Source organism: Trifolium pratense, linkage group LG4 (genome assembly GCF_020283565.1).
Source record: "Trifolium pratense cultivar HEN17-A07 linkage group LG4, ARS_RC_1.1, whole genome shotgun sequence".
Lineage (NCBI taxonomy): Eukaryota > Viridiplantae > Streptophyta > Magnoliopsida > Fabales > Fabaceae > Trifolium > Trifolium pratense.
The window spans coordinates 3198925-3214799 of NC_060062.1; the positions used below are offsets into that span (position 1 = coordinate 3198925).

A 15875-nucleotide genomic window follows, 5' to 3' on the forward strand; every position below is an offset into this window, starting at 1 on the left:
TTATATAAAGGGGATAGGGGAGTTTGGGCTGACTTTTGTGCAATCCGTTAAAAATAATAATTGGACTACTTCCCCGTTTTTTTATCTTTTACACGATTAAATATAGAAACTGCTCCTTGAAACATTTTAACACAATTGATCAGGATTTGAGAAACACATTCTAACTCATTGTTAAATTAACAGGTTTGATGCATCAAATACTATGTACGGAGTGGCATCAATGGAACAAGCACAACAACATATATGCAGTTACACACTAATTTTTTATGAGTCATTCTTCCATACTTTATTTGTATTTTTAGTCACTCACATTTGATTCATATATTATTTCATTACTTTTTCAGTGACTTTTTAATAGACAGATATTAGAGATTTAGTAACCCAATTGGAATTTTATTCTTTATTTTGCAATTGAAGAGGGCTAAAGCCCGTATTGGTGGCATTTTATTCATTTAATTTTATGTGTCTTTCCAATTGTAGGGTAAAAGCGAAGAATATCTTCATCATGACAATAATATCACATGGATCAAGAGGAAAAAATTGGATCTTAATGAAGGTAATTTTTGTGCTTATTTTAAATGAGAGTACATTTTCTTGAATCAATAGAAAACTCATATTGTGTGTGAAAATATCGATTTAAAATCTATGAAACATGAACATTGAACATTCTAAGGATCGGATGTGTCCTGATGTTTGACATGCATTAGTGTCCAACATTGACACGATGCCTACATTGATGATAATTACATTAGATTATATTATTCTTTTTCATTTTTTGCATCCAAACAAATTTAATTTAAACTTAAATTATCAAAGAAAATAAATGTCCAAGATGTTTAATTCAAGAGATGAATTAGAAATAACAAGAATTCCACTCAACCTACAGCATGGAGAAGACATTCCGATCTGGAAACTCAATAGAAATGGAATTTATTCAATGCGCTAGAGATGCTTTACAAGACTGGAATCATATGTAGTCGAAGCGCAGCAGTGCGCACAGGGAAGCGCTGCTATGGCGAGTGTTGTGTGGGCGAAACCTGTCAATGCATCACTAAAATGTAATATTGACACTGCATGTTATGCAGAGCAGAATGCATACTGTGTTGGTGCTTGCATCCATGACAAAGATGGCAGATTCATGCAAGTTTTCATGAAGAAATCAGATGGTAAATCTTTTATTGCTGAGGCGGAAGCCAAAGGACTGCTGGATGTGTTACATTGGCAGCATGAATCTGATAGAATAACAAGACCAATATTATTGGAACTAACTGCTTGCAAGTGGTGCAAGCAATTCAATCAAGGCGGACGAATAATACCGAGTTTGGAGCTATCATTGAACTGTGTCGTTGTCTAATTAATTTGTATGAGAACTATAGTATCAATTATGTAAGGTGACAAACTAATCGAGTTGCTCATAACTTAGCTCAAGCGTTTCGCTTTATTGCTAGTCTCCAAGTTCTTAATTCTTGTGCATCTTGTATTGAATCTACTATTATGAATGAAATGCACTAAGTTTTTTTTTTTTGTCAAATAAGACACAATCTGTTTCAAAAAAATTGCCAAACTCTCAGCAATCACACAGGCAATATCGATACTGCAAGTGTATTATACGCATGCAATAAAGATTAGAAGTTGTCGCAAAGAGATCAACTGGTTCTCTCATTCGAAGGTGGCAACAAACATTGAAATCTTAGAATATATTAAATGATGTTTCAACTCAGCATTATCTTGTCCATGGTAAGTTCAGAGTTTCCGCTATCTATAGACAAAGTTTAGATCTGACACCACCCCCCAAAAAAATGTAATAACCAAAACCAAATCACCTCCCAAAACAAGTCATTATTCTGGACGTTAAAGCAGAGGTCAGAAATCTCATTCCAGCAGATCCACCAGGAAAATATGATATAGCGTAGTATCCAAGTGAGAGAACCTGCAAGTATAATCAAAATATCATTTTCAATACAAGATTGGTAGTTTTAGAAAGAAACAGAATAAATAGTATATGCAAAAATATCTAAGGAAACCTATTTCCATATTCTAGTTGCTTGAACTGTCATGGAACCAACACCAATCATCGTATAAATCTAGCCACTAAAAATGTGGAAATAAGAACTCTGAAAATTTAAAAGTTTGTGCTATATAGAAGGACTTATTTCTATGTAAATACAAGATTTTACTATACAACTACTGCACATACTTCAAATCCATCGCAAATGCTAAAAATAACAGGAGTGGGAGCCATGAAAGTGATACCTGTACAACAGAGAATACAACAGAGAGAATGTAGCTATGACGCACCATTGATACATAAATGGTACCAAACATACTGCATATAAACCCCAGTGTGAAGGGGAGCCTCTGAAAAATATTCATAAAAAGGGACAGAGTCAGGAGAAGGCATAAAAACATGCAATCAAATAAAAGGGACTATTATACTAAAATAACTCAAATGACATGAGAAGTTGATTTATAACCTAGGAAAAAACATGACACGAAATTCTAGTAACTTACCTCCTTTGAAAACATGTGAGAAAGCTGATTCTTTGGCCCTTTTAGAGCAAAGAATGATCCAATAATAAATCCACAACCAAGAGTAAAGCATATAGCAAACTTTTGGGGCATAACCACCATCACAGGCAAGAACAAGGTAAATGCAATGAAAATGAAGAAGACTCCACTCGCCAGAAACAAACCAAAATACAGGAGTGCTTTCCCGGAAGGAACATTACTAGTTGCAGACTGGAAGTTTCCAGGTATATCTCTGACACTTTTAGAAACCCTAACAATTATAAAAAGAAAATTGTTTAACTAATTGAGGTAATAATTTCAGGTAAAACAGTTTAGTAATTGTGCATTTGTGCTACAATATCCCAACACTATCTTTCACCATGATGTAGACAATTTATGCAAAAAGAACGGAAACTACACCAATCCATTATCTTTTCTTTCTATGGAGATTTATACCATCAAGAATAAAATATAAAGAATTATACAATGACTATCCTGCCACATCCAGAGAAGGCAGAAAATAACAGGCAGTTTTTCCGCATAATCATGCGAGAGGCTTGATACCGTAATTGCTATGCATCAAAGGGTTACAAACGCCAAGACTCAACCATCATAAGTCATAATATCCCGAATCAACTAACCCCAAAAATTGCATTGTAAGACAAAACGTCAAGAGAGTGCTCAATGATTAATCTCAAATGCTTAAGAATAACGAATACAGCATGTAGTGATTATTACATGCACAATAAGAAAACTCCACACTCCTCTTCACATGAACAATAAATAAGCTAAAGCATTTCCAAGAGAACAAATGGTTTCAATTTTGCTTGAAACTTATCACGAACTAGTTATGTATTAAATACAACTGAAAACTCCACACTCCTCTTCATGCTAGTGCTTATGTGACATATTTATGTTACCTTTGGATTCCAGAGTGACTTAATGAACATATACGCCAGTTGATCATTGGGATTAAATGATATTGTCATTTCTCTAGATAGAATCTCTTCTTTGATAAAATGACAGTTTGTCTCAATATGCTTTGTTTGCTAATGAAAAATTGGATTAGAGGCAAAGCATAAGCCTATAAGGAAGCTTGATTATCACAAATAATACTATAGTCTTTACTCACAAAATTTTAGTTCAAAAATAAATTGTTTTATCCATATGGGTTCGCGTGTAGTAATAGTCATAATCACAACTAAGTATTCTGCACACTAAATCTATCAACAATATTCTGTTTGTTCTTCCAAGTAGTATGATTACCTCCTATAATAACACAATAACCTAAAGTTGATGGCCTATATATCACTTGGGCTGTCAGCTTAATCTGCACCCATGTAGGCAACAAAATCAGTGTAGTCTTTATTGTCAAGGATCAATCTTTTTCTGGGAGAGCATGTAAAGGCTGACACCAAACACGCAATACCAGGATGGCCGCTATACTAAAACTTTAGATAATGGTTGAGTAAGTTATGCACGTTAATGCTCAAGATTGAAGGCATAACATTAATAATAAAAATCCACTGGTCTTAGTTAAAAATTTACAATAATCAAGGAAATAAAGACTGCAAAATGCTTTATTCAAAAAAAAAAAAAAAAAAAGACTGCAAAGTGATAAACTCACAATAGAGCATGTGAGGGAAGCAACAATGAGTTCGAACTTTAAACACCCAAAAAAGGTTGACATTTATTTGACAGAACCAGAAATGAAAAAGGAACTGCAATTAAAAAAACTTGTATGCAAACAACAAAGGATATAGAGTCAAAAGAGCCGAAAGGGAAAATAGGTCAGATTATTATAAATGAGAAAACATAGCATGTAAAGAACAGTCACCAAAATGACACCAGAACCCACCAGACATGACACCGTACAATAGTGGACTTGACAAGAAGGAAAATCTTATGTTTGAACGTTATGGCTGGTTGATCAAACATGCGAGGAGAAATTAAGGATTTAGTTCTTTTGACTGAAAAAAGGGAGGGAATAATCAACAACGAAAATATGACAGGGGCAAAATAAGCTTTTTGGAGACCTAACAGTCGCAATAGCAAAACACACGATTTCTGTTATTTCTGCAACATAAAGATATAGCAGCTAACAGGTTTCTTTGCTCTGCTCTTCTATTATCATGCGGCTATGCTGCACTATTGATTGACAACTATGAATGATTATCACAAGGACAGTTAAATTGGTTAACAACACACTCCAAGTCAATCATCACATCGTAAGATAGTTAAACTTCCCACTCTCAATCACTCTCCTTCCTGAAGTTAACTCTCGCTGATTTAACCTAAATCTAACATTAGTGTTGGTATGAGTATTATTTGGTTTGCAATCTAGCATTCTCATTTCCTTCCTTCAATTGTCTTTAAAAACTGAACTTCTACACCTGTTTACTAGTCCATATAGTTTTGTCCCATCAATTTGGATACCCAATTTTTCCTACACCTATGTAGTTAATTCAGTTGAGTAAATGATTAGTTTAGATCACATTAAAATTTGTGAAAATTTGGTTAACCATATAGTTGAATTAACTACAATTTTGAGCGTGAATCAAATTAACTAACCACATTTTTGAATGTGACCAACGAACGAGGTATCATAGGTGTATGAAAAAATTGATGTGAGAATGTCATTACTATTTTCCCATTTGAGCTTTTGCAATCAAATCACAACTTGCTGCGTTTATGACTTGAATGATGCATTTCTAGTTCTATCATTGCCGAATTCGAAGACACTTTAGCTAGCATAATACTAATTCCTAATCCTAACGCTGCATACAGTAATTATGATATACAAAAACAAAAACAAAAACACAAAATCCTAATTCAAGCGTATATAGAATGCAATTGGAATGAAAATTGAGTTGAGTTGAATAATAATAAAAATAACAAGTAAGAAGTAAGTAGTAGAAAAAGGTTACACGCTGAAAGTGCCGGTGACAGTGTTATTGGCAGATCTAACGGCTGATTCAAGATCGAAGGTGATTGCGGTGGAATTGGAAGGGTCCTGATCCTGCTGAGATGAAGCGTATGAGTTCCAATCAGCAAGTAGAGAAGAAGATGAACCTGCTGGTTTCTGCTGAACGTCGTTGCTGGGTGAGGTTGAAGTTGAGAACCACCCCTCCATTTTTGGAAAATTCGGTGGTTAATCTACAACAGCATTTTGTTTTTTCTGCTTTCAGAAGAAGAAGAAGAAGAAGGTGGTGGTGTAACTCACACGCTGCTGCCTGAGAGTGGAATTGAAAAAGGAAATGTAATAATATGTGACCGGTTCCGGTAGCCGGTGTGGAACTGGATAGACTCACTGCAACTGTGTTTAATTGGATCAAATCGGATCTCCACTGCATGTAGTCCAGAACGTTTTAGATTGAAAGAAAACTTTATTAAATGTACGAGTACTTTAAATTTGGATCACATTAGTCTTAATCAGATGGCCAGATCTATTTTAACTGCATGACTACAGATAGTGTTGACTACATATAATCTAAATTCGATCGATCAAATTTTTTTAGATCGCGTATTCAACCTCAATGTTGTATCTCATAAAAAGGATAAATTAGCCGTGCATTTTCTTACTTATTCTTATTAGGAGTTAGGACAAACCACCATTTGATACCTAAAAATGTAACACTTCATTTTTGTCCGGAACCTAAAAATCAAGAATTTTGAATGACTTAACGTCCTAATTTAACGTTACTGACAAAAATGACTAATTGATTATTGAGTTTTTTTTTAGCCAAATTGATTATAGAGTTAAAAATTAATTTGTGTTTTTTTTTTTTACAAAAATTAATTTGTGTTTTTAGTCATAAAACTGGTTGTACGCAGGAAATTACTATAATACCTTCCATTTAAAAGGGAATTACAAAATTGCCACTCCAGTCAACACAACGCAACACGAACACACGCTCTTCTTCTCCCTCACCTCACCACCCGAAAACGCACGTGCACCTCTGCTTTTCAGTTTTCTCCCTCACCAGAACGCTAAACGCCGCCGTTTCTCGCCGTTGCGACTGTAAGTTCTGTTTTCAACTTTCCCCTTCGATTTTTGAATCTTCAATATGTTGGTTTGTTGTTTATGTTTGGTAGCGAATTTGATTTTTGATTTGGTTTCCCCCTTTGATTTTCCCATAACCCTAATCAAACTCTGATTGATTTCCCCTTAGAGTTTTTGTCTAAATTTGTTAATTGTTTATGAATCTTAAAAATTTGGGGGATGAGGATGAAGATTCATGTTGTTTGGATTGACTTATTTACTTGAGCTTATATAAACATAAGTTTTGTGAGATTGTTTGAGGACACATATGAAAACAACTTATTATAATTTTCATAAGTTTTTTTCAGCTTATTTTCATAAATTCTCTAGTATAACTCATGAAAACCAGCTCGTAGAATATATGAAAACAATTTATCTTTTGTTATAAAAACAGCTTATGTAAGCTTATACATAAGTGATTATGATAAGCGTTTGTGTAATAAGTTGTTTATACAAACAGACTCACAAATTTAGGGGATGAAGATGTAGTCACTTTTAGAAAACTTAGGTCCGTCTATCTCTGACTATTATTGCTGTCAAATCTTCGGTTTCAGATCTAACTATTCATGTTGCATAAATGGCTTCATAGTTCATAGTATGAATTTTGTTGATCACACTACATAAGATGAGCTTTATTTCTTTCTATTTCCTTTTATATTTTTAACATAGTGTTCTAATCATAAGATTCAAATTCAATTTGTGAACAGGGAGGACCATTTTTTGAACCATGATTTCAAAATAGTGTTCTATTCTAATCACATATTTTTTGTCACTGGATGTGATTTATACTCCAGTTCGGTACATCATATTGATATACTTAGCAATTGAGATTAATATGTGATGCATTAATATCTATTATATCTTTTATCAGCCTTTATCATAGTTTTTTCTTAGAATATTTGATCTTTTCAATAATTTGTCCCTTCATGTAGAACATACTTAATTCGGTAATTTTCTTTCTCTTTTCAATTTCTGTTAATGGTTATGCTGATCAATATATGTAATGCATTTGTTCGTAGGTGAGAGAAATGGCAAATCAAGGTGCTAAAAAACGCAAGGAAGAGAACACTCGTCACATGGCTAGGATCCGCCGTATCATCATTGCCTGCAACGTACTTTTTCTCTACACTCTTTCTCTCTGATTGCAATTTCAATTCACTTCAAGATGTTGGTTAGGATTTATCATTTTAATTCTTATTTATTGGCTTGAGATTCTGAATGCATGTGAATGTAGTTAATTTTGCTCAAATTTGTTTACTAGTGTATTGGTTATTGATTACATGATTCATTGGTTTACTTTTGAACAGGTTATTTATGTAGTAATTAGGATGTTAATCTTCCATTCTAGCTTCACATGGAAGCATTGGATTGGCTTGGTTGTGACTTCTCTAGCATATTATTTTCCCTATCAACAACTTGCTAAGATGGCAAACCCAAGTTACGCCGATGATGGTGAACTTTTAGATGGTGGGTTTGATATGACTACTGGTGGAGTTTGCGGGTATGACTATGTTTTGTCTTGTGGTTTGTGTAGAGATCTCCAACAAGTACTTAGGGAAAATGAATGCCACAAAATAACTGAGTTATTTAAACAATAACTTCTCGTAAAAGTTAAAATTAGTTTCTCCATCTCAATTTTTTCATAAGCTTTCTCATTTAACTTAGTATCTCTTTAGACCTATAAGCTTATAAGGTGTTTTCAAGGATCTCTATAAACTTATTTTAATGGAGAAACTCCTACAAGGTAGAAGCTAATCCAAATTGTGCCTTTTGCAATCACTGTTTGCATACAAGATGTGCACCTCGATTGAAAAAATTACAGTTAATCTGTTCCAATGGTTTTTTGATTGTATCGTTTGTAGCCTTTCGTGTTGGGGTGTTTTTTGCATATCATGATACTCGGTGTTGAAAGTGTTTGAAGCTCTTAAATTTGGTGATATATGATTTCTACTCTATTTTACTAAGACTAAAATTAGCAATTTCTTCCATCATGCAAGAATGGTTGACAGATATAACTGTAGTGTTGAACAAAAGCACCATGTATATATTGTAGGCTGTAGCGTATGGAGTTTTGGCTCCTGGATGGACCTTAAACTTGTTTCATAGTCATTTGACACCATAGGTCTAGGGAAGTTAGCCCTCCCTCCCCTTATTTAGATTTTCAGTCACCAAAAGTTCTTGAACCTCTTATGTGAAACCAAACTATATTGATAAATAAAATTCAATTGCATTGAATTTTTTGCTATCTTTTAATTGTATGATAATTCCTTACTTACTGCCGGTCATATTTTGCAGCTATTTACATGACGTTATCTACATAACAAGCTTTGTGCAAGTCGCGTCCATTATCTCTGGAAAGTTCTGGTACATATATCTTGTGGTAAGGTCCAATCTGCTCCTAAATAAGTTTTTGGTTGGCTCAAAATGTGGTATACTTTTAGAATGTAGGACTAGGACTGTAATTGTTGATGTTGTAGTCTCACACTTGGACTGATACCACTTCGAAAAATGTAGTCTTAGCTTCAATCGGATCTTTACCTGCCAAGCTTGGCAGTGTGCACACATGCACACAGTTGTTCTGCAGTAAAAATGTACATTTATCATAAGGAGGAGTTTATCTAAAGGTTCATTAGATTTACTTATTAGTGCATGCCTGAAAGAGAATACATAGTGTGAACATTTATGTACTGCCAAGCTTGGCAGTGTGTGTATGCATGCACTCAGTTGTTCTGCAGTAAAAATGCACATTTATCATAAGGAGGAGTTTATCTAAAGGTTCATTATAGTTACTTATTAGTGCATGCCTGAAAGAGAGTACATAGTGTGAACATTTATGTAGTGCCAAGCTTGGCAGTGTGTGTATGCATGCACTCAGTTGTTCTGCGGTAAAAATGTACATTTATCATAAGGAGGAGTTTATCTAAAGGTTCATTAGATTTACTTATTAGTGCATGCCTGAAAGATAGTACGTAGTGTGAACATTTATGTACGAGAAAGCAACCAACATGAAGGGAAGGGACTGGCTTGTTAAACAGGAGGAGGTGCCCAAAACATTGTGTGCTTTATCATTTAACCTGTAGTGACTTTTTCTCACACTGGCATAATAGTTCTTTCATTTATGAATTATATCAGTTGTTATGTGCAAAATAACTGTGGTTGGGAACTGCTTGAATTATGACTTAAGTTTACAAGTTCAATTTAAAGTTGTAATCAATATCTGAATTCTGAACGTGTTTTACATAAAAAAGTTTTAAAACCCTTCAATCATAAAATAAAAATAGATAATGCAACAACCTTTAGTGACACGGTGCTCCCTTCTTGACATGTACCAGATACCAGCATTTGGAGCATACCAATCCTTTGGCCTCATTAAAGGATTTTTGCCACAAGGTGGTTCAGAGGTATGATCACAGTCTTTATTAATTTTCACTTTCAAGCCACAGGAAGGTTCATAGTAACTTAATTTGTGTATGTTTTTTGTGATCAGGAAGTTGAAGATGAAAAGACCCGCAAAAAGAGGGAAAAGTTGGAGAAGAAGGCATCCAGACCTAAGTTTGTCAAGACCAGAACTAGATAGTTTGCTGGAATGTAACCCCAGTTGCCCAATATCAACCAAATATCCCAAACTGATGGAGGGTTTCCGTGTAATGTACAACAATTTTCTTTTATTTTAATGCCCCTCCATTTGCGGAAAGAAACAAGAAAACAAGAACATGTATCCTTTACACAATTTGTAAAAGTTCTTTTATGAGCTAACCTCTTATGGGATACTTGGATTAAGAGTTGTCAAAGCAAAGATGCTTTACATCAAATTACATGAAACATTGCAAGAGTGAATGGTGTGGAATTGCATAAATGGGTTTAACGAGATGAGATCCTCTCCATTTTATATCAGCAAGAAACAACTAAGTATGGAGAAGGAGGATCCTCCATACTTAAAATAGCATTGGGTACGAGAAACATGGTTTGATATGATTAAGTCAATGACCAATTTGTACAATTTGAACAATTTTTCACACGTCTTTGCGTAATCTGGACAAAGCCAGTCACCGGGATAAAAATATTGCCAAAAACAAAACAGGAAGGGATTTAGATTAACATTGTACTTCAAAATTCAATGGAAAAGTGTGCCAATGCCCAATTGTGAGTGTACGGATGATAGGACAAGGTTCCATGATTTAATTTGTTCTGTTTTTTATTCTTTAACTCAATGATTTAATTTGTTGGAAGTTGGAAGTTGGAAGTAATAGTATTAGAGAAAAAATTTCAAAAGAGGAGCTTAAAATAATACTATTAGAGAAATGGACTAAAGTGAATGTGTTAACGGGTGAGAAGTGTAATTCAAGTTTCTGTAACTGTAATAAGCTCACGTTTGGTGCTACTTGTTTTTTACTTTTTTACTTCTTAAAAGAAATAAAAATAATTAGATAAATAAAATAAAGAAATAGAAAATAAGAAGTTGGTCAAACATAACTTTTTCCTTTATTTATTACTTTTAAAGAGAAGGAAAAAAAGGAAAAATCAGTAAGGCCAAATCAGATTTTAATATAAAATTAATAAAAGCCAAAATTTCTAGGAGTATATAGTGAAATCAATGTATCAAATTAAAATAAAATAATTATAATTTTTTGAAAATCCCATCTTTAAAGCAATTTTTTAGGATAATATCTTTAAAAAATAAAATAAAATAAAGTAAAATAAAATATATTCCATAAAAAAAATAATGTATTTAAAAAAAAAAATAGTTCATAATTTTTTTACTTTTTTTTTAAAAATCCAATCTTTTTTTACTTTTTTTTTTAAAATCCAATCAACCAAGTCAAATGGGACAGTTGAGAGTAAAGTGGCCCCAAATAATAGCGATCGAGTTAACACAAAATAACTTTTTTAAATATAGAAATAGAAGGATCTAGAAAACTTCAAACCCTAGCTAACACTTACTATATAAAAACACAATCACTTAACACTCTTTCACACTTTTCGTTCTTCATCTCTAAAAAACTCTCAATAACAAACCCTAGATCGATCAACAATGGCGGAACAAGAGACGTTCGCTTTCCAAGCTGAGATCAATCAACTTCTCAGTCTCATCATCAATACTTTTTACAGTAACAAGGAGATTTTCCTTCGTGAACTCATCAGTAACGCTTCCGATGTAAGCTTCTTCTTCGTCGCTCTGTTTTTGTTTTTCATCGTCTTTAGCTTTGTTTGATTTTTATTTGTCATGATTTGATCTGGTTTAGGTTTGGTTTTACTTTGATGATTTGATTTTGGTTATGTTGATTATTGGATTAATGGTGTAGTTTTTCATGTTCTAGGGTGATTTTTGTGTTGTTCTTGTTGCTCTCAGTTATGATTTGTTATTCTTGTTATGGTTCAATTATTTTTTGTTTACATTGTGGTGATTGTTATATGAAATTAACTAACATGATTTTAATTTTGAAGTAATTAGCGTATTTTTCATTGTTGATTCATATGAAAGTCATGATTAGTATACCTAATTTGAAATTGAATGTTTAATTAGCGTATTAATACTTGTTTATAAGTCTGTTATCCCTAATTTGTGATCTATTTGACACAGTAATGTTTACACAAGAACTTTTTATAATTGATCCTTTAAGTTTTGAATCAAAAGATTTTTGTGACCAAAGAATATGGTTTTGGAATATAGTTGTTACTTTTGCATTGGAATATTTGGGCAGTTTTTAGGAATGTTTGATGTGATAGTTGGATTTTGTTGTTGCTGTTGTGGGCATGGATTTTGTTCTGATTCCTCTCTTTGACTGTTGTAATGAAGGCTTTGGATAAGATCCGATTTGAGGGTTTGACCGACAAGAGCAAGCTTGATTCTCAGCCAGAGTTGTTCATTCACATTATTCCCGACAAGACCAACAACACCTTGACTATCATTGATAGTGGAATTGGAATGACAAAAGCTGGTAAGATAAGATGTCTTCGTGGTTGGTGAAATTGGTTAATGTTGAACTGTTTGTTGTGTCATGATTTATGTTTTTCTAACATTTGTTTGTTTATCTTCCAGATTTGGTGAACAACCTAGGTACCATCGCAAGGTCTGGTACCAAGGAATTCATGGAAGCTTTGGCTGCTGGTGCTGATGTGAGCATGATTGGACAGTTTGGTGTTGGTTTCTACTCTGCTTATCTTGTGGCCGAGAAGGTTATTGTTACCACAAAGCACAACGATGATGAGCAGTATGTGTGGGAGTCCCAAGCTGGTGGGTCATTCACTGTGACTAGGGATACAACCGGTGAAGTTCTTGGCAGAGGAACTAAGATTACTCTCATCCTCAAGGAGGACCAGCTTGAGTATCTTGAGGAACGCCGTCTTAAGGACTTGATTAAGAAGCATTCCGAATTCATTAGCTATCCAATTTCTCTTTGGATTGAGAAAACCATTGAGAAGGAGATTTCTGATGATGAGGACGAGGAAGAGAAGAAGGAAGAGGAGGGTAAGGTTGAGGAAGTAGATGAGGAAAAAGAGAAGGAGGAGAAAAAGAAGAAAAAGATTAAGGAGGTATCTCATGAGTGGGATTTGGTGAACAAACAGAAACCTATTTGGATGAGGAAGCCTGAAGAGATTACAAAGGATGAGTATGCTGCTTTTTACAAGAGTCTTACCAATGATTGGGAAGAACATTTGGCCGTTAAGCATTTCTCCGTTGAGGGACAGTTGGAGTTTAAGGCTGTTCTCTTTGTACCCAAGAGGGCACCTTTTGACCTCTTCGACACAAAGAAGAAGCCAAACAACATCAAATTGTATGTCCGCCGTGTCTTCATCATGGACAACTGTGAAGAATTGATGCCTGAGTATCTTAGCTTTGTTAAGGGTATTGTGGATTCTGAGGATCTCCCCCTTAACATTTCAAGAGAAATGCTTCAACAAAATAAGATCTTGAAGGTCATTAGAAAGAATTTGGTAAAGAAGTGCCTTGAGCTTTTCTTCGAAATTGCTGAGAACAAAGAGGACTACAATAAGTTCTACGAGGCTTTCTCCAAGAACTTGAAATTGGGTATCCATGAGGATTCTCAGAACAAGACAAAGCTTGCTGAATTGCTGAGGTACCACTCCACCAAGAGTGGTGATGAGTTGACCAGCCTCAAGGATTATGTTACCAGGATGAAGGAAGGACAGAATGACATCTACTACATTACCGGTGAAAGCAAGAAAGCTGTTGAGAATTCTCCCTTCCTAGAGAAGCTTAGGAAGAAGGGGTATGAAGTTATCTACATGGTTGACGCTATTGATGAGTATGCTGTTGGTCAGCTCAAGGAATTTGAGGGAAAGAAATTGGTGTCTGCTACCAAGGAAGGTTTGAAACTTGATGAGACCGAGGATGAGAAGAAAAAGATGGAGGAACAGAAGGAAAAATTCGACAACCTCTGCAAGGTTGTCAAGGAAGTGTTGGGTGACAAGGTTGAGAAAGTGGTCGTTTCTGACCGTGTTGTCGACTCCCCTTGCTGTCTTGTGACTGGTGAGTATGGTTGGACTGCCAACATGGAGAGGATCATGAAGGCACAAGCTTTGAGGGACAGCAGCATGGCTGGATACATGTCCAGCAAGAAGACAATGGAAATCAACCCTGAGAATCCCATCATGGAGGAGCTTAGGAAACGTGCTGATGCTGACAGGAATGACAAATCTGTGAAGGATCTTGTTCTCTTGCTTTTTGAGACTGCCCTTCTAACTTCTGGATTCAGCCTTGATGAGCCCAACACTTTTGGAAACAGAATTCACAGAATGCTCAAGCTTGGTCTTAGCATTGATGAGGATGCAACTGAAAATGATGCTGACATGCCACCATTGGAGGAAGCTGATGCCGATGCAGAGGGAAGCAAGATGGAAGAGGTTGACTAAGTCTTATGTAGTTGCCATTATTTAGGAAGGATTGAGATTGAGAACAGTTTTTTTTTTTTTTTTGAAGGAAGAAAACAGTCTTTTTATTACTATGTTTTTTGCGTTTATTAATTTTTAATTTTGGAATGTTAACGATATTAGATGCAATTTTCTGGACCCAGTTTATCTACTGTTTACTTATCGTAAGTTTTGTTGTGTCAATTGTTGACTATCAATATCGTTGGTGGCCTTCTTTTTTCATACTTCATATTTTGTTCCTATATTTTATAAATAGCAAAAGCTTTATAAATTAGAACGCTTTCATTAATTAAATAATATACTTTATTTTTTATCACATTCTTATTTATTTGAAATTTTCATAAATAACTTTGGTTCTTTATAAAAAGTAAAAACCCAGTTTTTATAATAAAATAAATGCTTGTTTCTAAAAGCCTATTTTTTTACAATTTTTTTTTAAACTTTATTTACAAAAATCAATTTAATAATACTACGTGCTTGTCCTAGTGACATGGGATGCTATAATTGGAAATCTTCGGCACTTCAAATATTTCTCATCTTGTTGCCTGAGCATTCATGAACAACATTTTTCTCAGTTTCTTTCATTTTCTCAATCATCATGGCTTTCTAATTTTTATAAACTTGTGATGTTGATCTTTTAATTTTCAAAATACAGTAGTACTTTTTGTTCCTCTAATTTTAGTCTATTTTGTCAAAAGTTGATCTTATTGACTTTGACTAAGTCAACGTAAGTGTGACAAATTACTCAAATGTCATTATCAGCGTGGCAAGATATGCTGACGTGTTGTGTGGGTCACTTGTCACGTGTGTATTAACTTTATCAAAATTATTGGAGGTCAATTTTTTGCAAAAGATACTAACATTAAAAGTGTATTATAAAAGTTAAAGACCAAAATTACAAGTTTAAAAAGGTAAAGCGTCAAAAGTGCAATTTAACCTAAAATAAACACTCTTGAACAAGTGCTTACTTGTCTTTATTTTAAACTATTCGGATTAGGTGTGATGTGGCTAGTATAAAAAGAGGTTGGTTGTTTCTCAAATAGCACATAACAAAAAATATAAATCTTTATTCAAAATTTAAAATAATATAAATGTGATAAGTAAAAAAAATTGTTAATAAGTCGGAGATATCGGAAGCAGAAGCATTGGATGTGTTGGAAGCTCTAAGATGGATCAGGTAAGAACATTTAATAGATGTTCACCTGAAAATAGATTGTCTTCGAGTGATACAACCTATTCATTCTAAGTCTATAAATAACACCAAAGTTGGCATTGTTATTGAATTATATCATAGACAAGTCAATCGAGTAGTTCATGTTCTTGTTCAGACAACTTGTTTATATGTTAGTCCCGATGTTTTTAATCATTGTTCACCTTGTATTGAAACTATTATTATGAATGAAATGCATTAAATTTTCTTGTGTCAAAAAAA

At 34.1% G+C, this 15875-nt stretch overlaps 3 protein-coding genes across 3 annotated transcripts; 2 read left to right on the plus strand and 1 right to left on the minus strand.

The window, feature by feature from the left end:
• Nucleotides 1-1670: 1670 nt before the first annotated feature.
• Nucleotides 1671-5887, minus strand: LOC123919865 (protein transport protein SFT2-like). Its single transcript, XM_045971886.1, has 4 exons — nt 5436-5887; nt 2512-2779; nt 2254-2358; nt 1671-1930 (listed from the first exon to the last, which is right to left on the minus strand). The coding sequence occupies exons 1-4, from the start codon at nt 5639-5641 to the stop codon at nt 1820-1822; spliced, it is 690 nt and encodes a 229-aa protein (XP_045827842.1). The 5' UTR covers nt 5642-5887; the 3' UTR covers nt 1671-1819.
• A 490-nt stretch (nt 5888-6377) lies between these two features.
• LOC123919866 (transmembrane protein 208 homolog) lies at nt 6378-10397 on the plus strand. Its single transcript, XM_045971887.1, has 6 exons — nt 6378-6529; nt 7570-7662; nt 7858-8051; nt 8846-8930; nt 9883-9951; nt 10038-10397. The coding sequence occupies exons 2-6, from the start codon at nt 7579-7581 to the stop codon at nt 10125-10127; spliced, it is 522 nt and encodes a 173-aa protein (XP_045827843.1). The 5' UTR covers nt 6378-6529; nt 7570-7578; the 3' UTR covers nt 10128-10397.
• A 1004-nt stretch (nt 10398-11401) lies between these two features.
• On the plus strand, nt 11402-14611 carry LOC123919867 (heat shock protein 90-2). The gene is made up of 3 exons (XM_045971888.1): nt 11402-11705; nt 12348-12489; nt 12591-14611. Exons 1-3 carry the CDS (start codon nt 11583-11585, stop codon nt 14423-14425), a joined length of 2100 nt encoding a protein of 699 aa, XP_045827844.1. The 5' UTR covers nt 11402-11582; the 3' UTR covers nt 14426-14611.
• Nucleotides 14612-15875: the final 1264 nt, after the last annotated feature.

Coding starts and splice junctions, on each gene's coding strand:
- LOC123919865 (XM_045971886.1), bottom strand. CDS start 5,641: ATGGAGGGGTGGTTCTCAACTTCAACCTCACCCAGCAACGACGTTCAG. Junction 2,780..5,435: donor GTCACCGGCACTTTCAGCGT/GTAACCTTTTTC, acceptor TATAATTGTTAG/GGTTTCTAAAAGTGTCAGAG. Junction 1,931..2,253: donor TTGTATTCTCTGTTGTACAG/GTATCACTTTCA, acceptor TTATACTTGCAG/GTTCTCTCACTTGGATACTA.
- LOC123919866 (XM_045971887.1), top strand. CDS start 7,579: ATGGCAAATCAAGGTGCTAAAAAACGCAAGGAAGAGAACACTCGTCAC. Junction 7,663..7,857: donor GTATCATCATTGCCTGCAAC/GTACTTTTTCTC, acceptor ACTTTTGAACAG/GTTATTTATGTAGTAATTAG. Junction 8,931..9,882: donor TCTGGTACATATATCTTGTG/GTAAGGTCCAAT, acceptor GACATGTACCAG/ATACCAGCATTTGGAGCATA.
- LOC123919867 (XM_045971888.1), top strand. CDS start 11,583: ATGGCGGAACAAGAGACGTTCGCTTTCCAAGCTGAGATCAATCAACTT. Junction 11,706..12,347: donor TCATCAGTAACGCTTCCGAT/GTAAGCTTCTTC, acceptor GTTGTAATGAAG/GCTTTGGATAAGATCCGATT. Junction 12,490..12,590: donor AATTGGAATGACAAAAGCTG/GTAAGATAAGAT, acceptor TTTATCTTCCAG/ATTTGGTGAACAACCTAGGT.